The sequence below is a fragment of the Macrobrachium nipponense genome, chromosome 26, assembly GCF_015104395.2.
Source record: "Macrobrachium nipponense isolate FS-2020 chromosome 26, ASM1510439v2, whole genome shotgun sequence".
Lineage (NCBI taxonomy): Eukaryota > Metazoa > Arthropoda > Malacostraca > Decapoda > Palaemonidae > Macrobrachium > Macrobrachium nipponense.
The window spans coordinates 25,959,445-25,969,276 of NC_087215.1; the positions used below are offsets into that span (position 1 = coordinate 25,959,445).

Sequence of the window (9,832 nt, forward strand, 5' to 3'; positions counted from 1 at the left end):
GGGTAACTCTCGGCACATCTATCAGGAGCTCCAAGAGGTCCGGAAACCATTCTGCCTTTGACCATAACGGAGCTACCAGAGTCATTCTGAGGTTCTGAGACTGCATTACCCTGTTCAGAACCTGATGGATTAGACAAAATGGAGGAAATGCGTAGATGTCCAGATTGTCCCATGGGTGTTGTGGCGCATCTTCTGCTACTGCCTCTGCATCTGGGACTACCGAACAATACACTTCCAACTTTTTGTTGTACCTGGTTGCGAATAGGTCCAAGATCGGCCTTTCCCACAACATGAGCATTCTGTCCACTACTTGTTGGTGCAAGGACCACTCCATTCCCAGGATCTGATCCCTGCGGCTCAACTTTTGGCCACTATGTTTCTTTTTCCTGGAATATATCTGGCCCTGATGTCTACTACGTTCTCTACAGCCCACTGATGAAGTTGAACTGTCATCACATGTAACTGTCGAGACACTAGACCTTGTTTGTTTATGTAAGCTACTACTGTGGTGTTGTCTGACATCAAAACCACTGAATGCCCCTGCACCCTCTCCCAGAATTCCAGTAGTGCTAGAAATGCTGCTTTTAACTCCAGCACATTTATATGGAGTTTTCTGTCCTCGCCGCTCCATTTTGTGGAAACCATCAGCTCCTCCATATGCGCTCCCCAACCTTCTAGTGACGCACATGAGAACAGCAGGAGATCCGGGGAGGGTCGCTGAAGGGGAACACCCACTGTCAGATTGCTGTCCTTCACCCACCACAGCAAGTCTTTCCTCACTTCTGCCGACAAGGGAATCTGCTCGTACGGGTGATCTACTATTGGTGACCAGAACTCCTTCATCCTCCATTGTAGAGATCGAAGGTGTAACCTCCCTTGTGGTACTAGCTTCTCCAAGGAAGTTAGAACTCCCAGTATTACCTGCCACTGTTTTGCTGGCTGTGATTGTTTTTCCAGAAAGGCATTCACCACTTGTTTGCATTTCTCTACTCTCTGGTCTGTCGGGAATACTTTGGCTTTTATTGTCTATAACCATTCCCAGATACACCAGCCGTTGACTTGGATCCAACTGCGACTTCTCCTGATTTATCACAATGCCTTAGCTGTGACAAAACTGTAGGAGGGTCACCCTGTCCCTGAGTAATTTCTCTCTGGGCTTTGCTATCACCAGCCAATCATCTAGATATCTTATTAGCCTGATCCCCTGAGCATGTGCCCCTGTCGACACGAGAGTGAACACTCTTGTAAAAACTTGAGATGTTGTCAATCCGAACCACAGAACTTTGAACTCGAAAACTTTCTCTGCAAGACTGAAGCGGAGAAATTTCCTGGAAGACTGATGGACTGGGATCTGTAAGTATGCGTCTTTCAAGTCGAATGTCAGCATAAAGTCCTTGATCCTGACTGCTTGTAGAACTGTCTTTGGAGTTTCCATTTTGAATCTGGTTTTTCTTATAAACAGATTCAAAGTTGACAGGCATTACTGTCCTCCAGTCCCCACTGGGTTTGGGTACAAGGAAAATCCTGCTGTAAAACCCCTTTGACGGAATGGATTCTTGTTCCACAGCCCCTTTTTCCATCATCTTCTTCACTTCCTCTTGCAGAATAAGCCTTCTGAGGTTCTTGAGCATAAGCGAGGTGAGGCAGTGGCTGTTCTGTCAGGGGTGGGGATACTTCGAACGGAGTCAAATACCCGACTCTGAGAACATCTACCACCCACTGTTCTGCTCCCAGTTCCTGCCTCACCTCCCAGTGATTTCCCAGGCAACCCCCCAATGGTGTGACTGAGTGATGAGAGGCACCCATCCGTTCGTCTTGAGCCCCTTCCTCTTCCTCTAATCCCCCTTCCTCTGTTATTTCTATTGTGAAAGGGCCGATGAGTTAACTTCTTTGGGGAAGAGGGTCTTGTTGCTCTATTAGGGATGTTATGCCTCAATGGCTTCTTCCGAGGTATTAGCTGCTGCCTTACCTCCATAGGATTAGCCTGACTGCTAGATGTTTTCCTAACTGCCTGCTGTACCAATCTATCGTTAGTGTCCATCCTTCTTCTATTTATAGCCTCTTCTAGTATGGCCACTGGCAACAGCAATTGTGACTCTTAAGATATTCCCATTCCTCATTGCTAGCAGGGAATCCAAATCAACAGTGCGACTTAGTCTAGCCAAAGCTGCATCACTCCTCATTAACAGGATATTTGCCCAAATATTGGCACTTAAATTTGTCAAGTACGCAATTGCTTTGGCACCTGATTGTAGTAATCTAATGAACACTGATTCATCCACTACCCTTCCTCGTCACTTCTGAGGATGCAATCTTCGCAACTGCTGTCGACCAAAGATCCAACCAAGAGGCAGTCTGAAAGACAGAAGAAGCTGTTGCTTCTGACATAGCAGCCTCTTGGCAAGTCATCAAAGGGCATTCCATTTTCACTTGATCTAAGGTTAATCCAGGCCTTAACCTTACCACATTTGGGTTAATTTGTCTAGACAGTAAAGGAACCGTCGGTGTCATATAATATTTTCTATGTTTCATCATTGGAGGAGGGATAAACTTAAACAATCTAGTATTTGATCTTAAGGAATTATCCCTTCCCGCAATCCGTGCATTTACGTGTTGTAAAACGGACTCCACATGATTTGAACAACGCAATTCATACGACACCTTGGTATCCTTTCTCACACCAAACGCCATGTCAATCCCCGGAGGAAGCATACTGGCAGGTGTTTCCGTTCTCTCTAAAAGGTTATTGAATTGATAAATCAAATCAATCACCTCAGCATACGAAGCCAGAAACTCTTGGTTCTCTCCTTCCTCCAGTTCTAGCGTACTGTGCTCAGCCACAGGCGACGCTATCTCACTCCTATCCCCTGACAAACGTCCGGGTGCTTCATGGCCGTCTGCCTCTACGGCCGCGGCCTCTTCGATCTTTGCTGACCACCGACGGCTCGATTCCGAACAGTCAGCAGGAGAACGAGACCGCCTCACTCCTTCTCTGTTCGCGGATCTAGAGCGAGAATCTCGCCTATACCTCCAAGATGAAGGCTCTCTCAAAACCGAGCTCACTTCCTCTCCTGGACTGTGAATTGCATTTACTCCCATGATAGGGATGTTGCTGGAGAGGAGAGTCTGTCTTAGGAACGAATGCAGACAAATCCTACGGGCATTTGGAAGAATGAGCCAGAAGATCCTAAGTTGACTTCTTTTGGATGACCAAAGCAATTTCCCTATGAGTATCTTGAGAAAAGAAGTGTTAAGCGTCCCATGGCAAAAATAACCGACGACTTCTGGGTCTAAGTGACTCCTTTAGTGGTAAAGGAGCACCATAATTCTCTTTTCTTCTAAAACCCCAGGGAAAAAATAGTTGCAAGCTCAAGAGAGCTATCCCTGATGGCCTTGTCTTCAAAGGACAGGACTTCTACCAGTCCGAGGCAAAGTATCCTACTAAGTCATTGCAATCTCCAATCTCCTTGGCTAGCACTCCCACCATCCAGTCTGAGAAACTGAAAACTTTAAACACCTTGAAGAGGTCCTTGACGAGGTAGTCAAGCTCTGCCAGTGAAAACATAATTTTCATAGACGAAAATACCAAGCGGCAGGAAGAGTCGCTGAGGCTGGAGAAGTCCCCTAGGGAGGAGGTAGCAACTCCTAAAGGAGCTTCCCTGGTGGCATAGGAAAGATACCTCATACAGACTAAGTGCAAGGGAGGAAAGGCAAACGAAGCCTTACCTTGCTTCCTCTTAGCAGAAAGCCGATCTTCAATCTCCTTTAGTGTCTTTTTCAAAGACAAGGAAAGCACAGTTTTAGGAAGCCTAGATCTATCATCTGGATGGGTCCATATCAGGAAGGTTGAGGCAGGAGAGACTGGAGCAGCTGGTGCAAAAAAGGTAGGAAAGCTTGCCAGCAAATAATGGAGTGCTGCATAGCCTGAAGGGGAGGCAGAATCTTGATCCAATTCCTCTTCTCCTGAAGAGACCAGAGACAGGGACGAATCATGAGTCTTGGAGGCAAGTGGATCTTTCTTTAGCAAGTTCATAATTTCCACTAACTGCTGTTTAATGGGCACCAAAGTCTGCTCTTCTTGGTCTAAGGAAGGAGACCTGCGGTTGGAAGTAGGCAATTGACGCTCAGGAACAGGGGACTGACACTGAAGAGTTGGTGCCAGGCACTTGAGAACTGATGCTGGGTGCTCGGGAGTTGGTGCTGGGCGCCTGGGAACTGGCACCAGGCACTTGGAAGCTGGTGCCAGGCATTTGGGAAGTGGTACTGAGCACTCAGGAGGAGCGGGTACTTGGATGATAATGATGGGGGCCTGAGAGGGTTCACTGGGCACTTGGGGGCCAAGTAAGGGTGCTCAACAACTCGGAAGAGAAGGTCTTCGGGCTGTCCCATGTACTTACCTTGCTCTCCCAGAGAGTGGATGTTGGGCCAAAGCAGAGGCAGAGGAATCCAAAGGAAAACTCCAGGAAGGCTATGGGATGTGGCTAGCCTTCTTATACCAATTGACAGGAAACAGAGAACAGCATCCATCATCTGAGTGTCCCTTCAGTGGCCATGAAGAATCAAGAAAGTGTTTGCGGCACCTCCTGTTTGCGTTGGAATCCTCTAAACTGGATGATAACTGGTGCACATCCATCAAGATGCCTTTCCATTAGCTGTCTGCCAACACCCTTGACTGAGGGGGCAGCTACCAGTGGGCAAACCCCACCGGCCTCCCTTGGACTTTCAGTATGTCTTCTCCCAGGTTCAGGGGAGCAACACAGGGATCTTCATCTAGGAGAACTGGCAGGACAACACTGTCACTTGTCACTTTATCTGAATACATTCTTTCCATTAACATCATCAGTGATGCCCCTAACTCCGCCACTTAATTCCCTACTAGGTTAATTTTCTGGTCAAACCTAGACTCAAGACTGGCAATGGCATTAGGGCCAGAAGCAAGGGAGCCAGGTGTGGGAGTAGGTGGAACAAAAGTGGGAGGGTAAGGAGGGTAGTAGCAGGAGAAATAGTGGGAAGATGGGAAGAAGGAACAGCAGGGTTACCATCTAACCTAGGCTTAGGTGTAGATTCTACACTAAGTGAAGCTCCTTTCTCAGCTCTAGCAGCCGCTTTCCTCTTCCTTTCCCTTTGTAACTTGTCTAGGTGAGATTTAAGAACCCTCCACTTTTGCTCATCCTAATCAATACATTCAGTACAAGTTCTCTCCTTACTAAAATTCTGCCCCCTAGACTTACAGCAAATTGTATGAGTCATATGAAGATTTGATCAATCTAGTTTTGCAACCTTTTCTACAGTATCAAAAACTAGATTAACTTGAATCAGACATAATAATAACAAAAACAGAAAAAATAATCCTGAGAGCTATCAAAGCTTGAAGTTTACCAAAAATAAGTGATAATACATCACCAAATCCAGATATTCAACCGAAAACCAATGAACAAAAGCTGCTGTAAACACCTGATGTTTATTCGAGAGCCGGAAAAACAGAATGAGATTTTCTGCTAAGTCATTTCCAGTATTCCTGTTAGAGGGCGGGGCTTGTCACCTACGCTAAACAATTGAAATAATACAGCGATTTCTAAAAATAAATGGCTGCTGTGCAAGTTAGAAACTATAACTATATAATTATTTGTTAAGTTACTTACATGAAACAATAAGTTTTCACATGCTAGATTCCTCTTCAAAAGGAGATGAAAGCCTAACAAGAAGAGGCACCCAATTTTTAACTAAGGAAACAGCTTACACCATGAGAAACACCTAAATATGTACAAGCAAGGATTTTACTTCCAACAGAAATAAATAGTTACAATATTGTAATTTTATGTTACAAAAAAGGGTCCGATTCATGAAGGATAAAAGAAATTTAGAAAAATCAAGAAATAGAAAGGGATGGAAAACTATAATAAGCCTTATTACCAGGGATAAAGCAATCCTCTTACTGCATCAAAACAAGAACTAAAAAATTATGTGCAACTTTGTTGCTTACAATGTAGTTAAGTTACCAACCCCAAAAACAAAGCTAAAAACAAATGAAGTACGTAATATTAATATTTACTGCATAACAAACATAAAGCCTATAATGCTTCCATTAACCATACAAAAGCACTAAACAAAAAGATTTACATGCAAAACTACTCCACTTGGCCATGTAAGCTTTAATACTTACAACCTGTAACAATATGTGGTTTTGTGACACACTTAAACAACCACATACATCTTTATACAATGTGTACTATGGTAGTACGTACTGCCAAAGCAACACCTTCACATCCTAACACTATAAAAGAACAAAATCACTATACTGAATTATGCTGAATACCCATCAGTGAAGAAAATTTTTAAAATTAGAGGAATGAAGAGTATACAGCAAAAATAAAAAAAATAAAAATAAAACTGCTCAAAGGGCTCCACTCATCAACTGGGAATTTTATCTGAGAAAGAAAAGTTTTCAGGTATCCATACAATTTAATACACAAACCTGACAAAGTCTAAGGTTTACTCTTTGTATGTACATTAATTCTTTGTAGTGTACTGCACTCAATACGTGTACATTACATTAATTATGCACCTAACTCTTCACATTCTACAAAGGTTTTTATTAAGATACTTAACATGTTCTTATATAACATAAAAATATTGCTTACCTTTGAGAAGGTGCCACCAAATACCGCAAGGGATTTAAGCGTATTGTGTAATTCATATCTGCAGACTGGTCCTCACTAAATATAACAGCAAACTGCATGACAGACTTATTTTCCCTGTAAGTAAATAGTAATGCCTTACTTAAATATCCATAAAAATTACTTTGGCTTTCAAACAAAGTGTACAGTACACAAATTAACCTACTTAAAAAAATACTAGGGCACAATGAACAATTAACATGAACCATAAATCTTTTCAAACAAATGCAAAACTGTCTGTAAATTTTAATCAAGTGCAGTATGTAATTTCATATATTAAACAGTGACAAAACAATGTAAATTAGCTGCTGATTGAACAGACTTAATGGCAAAATAAAATTCTAAAAAGGCACATGCTGTATATCCCACTGCAAGAAGACATGCATAATACATTAAGAATTACTATCAATAAATGCATGAATTGGCTAGAAAGGTACTAATCACGTAGTCAGAACTACAGCAAATACTTACTTGAATTGCTCTAAAATGTCTTCCTCTGTCTCATAAAATGCACTCTTCAACACAATTTGGTTTTCTTCTGCCAGTTTTTTAACAGTATCTATCACTTTTTTAACCTGAAAAAAAATATTACTATTTTATTACTGTACTATTATCGTTATCATTATCATGGAGACCTACAAGACACTAGCGTTGAAAATAGTAGCTGTTTCTAAAGCAATTAATTTGTACAGTCTCTCCTCTATGTGTAACATAACCTTCAGCTTAAATTTGTTTAATCAAGTTTACTCAAGTCACATGACTTGAGTAAACTTTTCTGCTGTCATAGTTTTACTCATAATACTGATGTTTTGACTAGCATTCTGGTGGCCATCTGCTGACAGTCATAAAAAGTAAATGAATTAAGAAACATATTCGCAGGGGATGCGTACCAGACCCCCCTGCGAATAGTTAGAATCCGCGAATGTTTGGAACCCCCTCTAAAAATGCTCATAATCTCCTATCCTGAACATGCAAACACCAAAGTATCCCTAAAAAGATCATCCTTCATCAAATATACATAAAATATCCTATTATGGTTCATATCAATCTTTGAAATATTATTAATACTGTTTTAAAGTAAATCTTACATTTTATGGTTATACATAAATGCATACTATGTATGTACTGCATGACTTGGTTACGTATGTGAAAATAATTCAGTCCCCCCATAAGTATTCAGTATGCACGTTTTCTTTCATACTGTTACTATTTAAGACATCCATTTTCTTTTTACAAGGGATACAATTGTATGGGAAATCACAAATACCAAATGTCTACTTAAAGTATTATCCTACATCAAATATACCATTGAATTGGTATTATTAATATCATTTTAAAGTCATCTTAAACATTTTACCATTAGAAATATATAAACAGCCAATAGCAGAGAGAGAGAGAGAGAGAGAGAGAGCGAGAGAGAGAGAGATGAGAGAGAGAGAGAAGAGAGAGAATTAACTCCGTAATACGATTTCAATAGATTGAAATGAACGTCTGTACTCTGTAGGCAACTTTTTTCCCCTCCCATATATACATATATTTCTCCAGAGAAGAGAGAAAGAGAGGACTGTGCAATTATGTTTGTCTGTCTATCAATTCATTTGCTGAGAGCGAGAGAGATAAAAGAAGGAAGAAATAGAAACACCAAATGTATACCTTATGTAACATCCTGCATCAAATTTACCTTAAATTATTATCATATTACTGTATTAATCTTAGAGATTGTATTAATATAATTTCAAAGTAATCCTAAACATTAGTAGCCTTAAAGGATACGTACTTATAACACTTGCAGCCAAGAGAGACTGAGTTACCACTATGACAAGTATCTTGTGGAGAGAGAGAGAGAGAGAGAGAGAGACCTTACAGTTCGTTCGGGTTGCCCCAGGTCCCTCAGTGTGAGGCGCCTCTAATGTCTACCAGAGAGTTGCTAGTACATCTTCCGGTATATTTTGCATCTTCCAATCTTGGATGGTCTGGGATGCAGTTTAGATATTTGTCGAGCTTATTCTTAAACACATCTACGCTCACTCCTGATATATTCCTCAGATGAGCTGGCAACGCATTGAATAGACGCTGCATTATCGATGCTGGTGCGTAGTGGATTAATGTCCTGTGTGCTTTCCTTATTTTTCCTGGTATAGTTTTGGGCACTATTAATCTACCTCTGCTTGCTCTTTCTGATATTTTTAGTTCCATGATATTTTCTGTTATTCCTTCTATCTGTTTCCATGCCTGAATTATCATGTAGCGTTCTCTTCTCCTTTCTAGACCTATATAATTTTAAAAAAGGATTGTAGTCTTTCCCAGTAGTCTAGGTCCTTAACTTCTTCTATTCTAGCTGTAAAGGACCTTTGTACACTCTCTATTTGTGCAATATCCTTTTGATAATGTGGGTACCATATCATATTGCAATATTCAAGTGGACTACGAACATATGTTTTATAAAGCATAATCATGTGTTCAGCTTTTCTTGTTTTGAAGTGCCGTAACAACATTCCCATTTTTGCTTTACATTTTGCCAACAGAATTGCTATTTGATCATTGCATAACAATGTTCCTATTCATCATCACACAAGGTCTTTAACTGCTTCCTTATTTGTGATTGTCTCATTATTAGGTCCCCTATATGCATATAGCTTTCCTTCTCTGTCTCCATAATTTATTGATTCAAATTTATCAGAGTTAAATACCATCCTATTTACCTCTGCCCAATCATATACTTTGTTAAGGTCTCTTTGTAGAGCGTTCCTATCTTCATCACAAGTAATTTCTCTACTTATTCTTGTGTCATCAGCGAAACTACTCACTACCGAATCCTTAACATTACTGTCTATGTCTTCAATCATAATAACAAACAATATTGCAGCTAGCACCGTACCTTTTGTGGCACACCGGATATTACCTTGGTTTCATCCGATTTCTCATCGTTTGCAATAACTATCTGTTTTCTGTTGTGTAAAAATTCTTTTAACCATCTTCCTACTTTATCTACGATATTGTGTTTTCTAATTTTCTTTGCTAATATATTATGGTCTACTTTGTCAAAAGCTTTTGCAAAGTCTAAATAAACCAGAGAGAGAGAGAGAGAGAGAGAGAGAGAGAGTTGTCCTTACAGTATTTAAAAGAGAGAAATATAATTATTATTGTATTTAAAA

The 9,832-nt window shown here is 40.7% G+C and overlaps 1 protein-coding gene across 3 annotated transcripts in view; it reads right to left on the bottom strand.

The window, feature by feature from the left end:
• LOC135200079 (cholesterol transporter ABCA5-like) overlaps positions 1-9,832 on the bottom strand; it is a 271,083-nt gene that overhangs the window by 213,269 nt on the left and 47,982 nt on the right. For all 3 annotated transcript variants that reach the window (XM_064228374.1, XM_064228377.1, XM_064228375.1), the window contains exons 3-4: positions 7,149-7,252; positions 6,642-6,755 (exon numbers count right to left, since the gene is read on the bottom strand). In XM_064228374.1, coding sequence (XP_064084444.1) covers positions 6,642-6,755; positions 7,149-7,252 — 218 coding nt within the window. The remainder of the gene's footprint in view (positions 1-6,641; positions 6,756-7,148; positions 7,253-9,832) is intronic.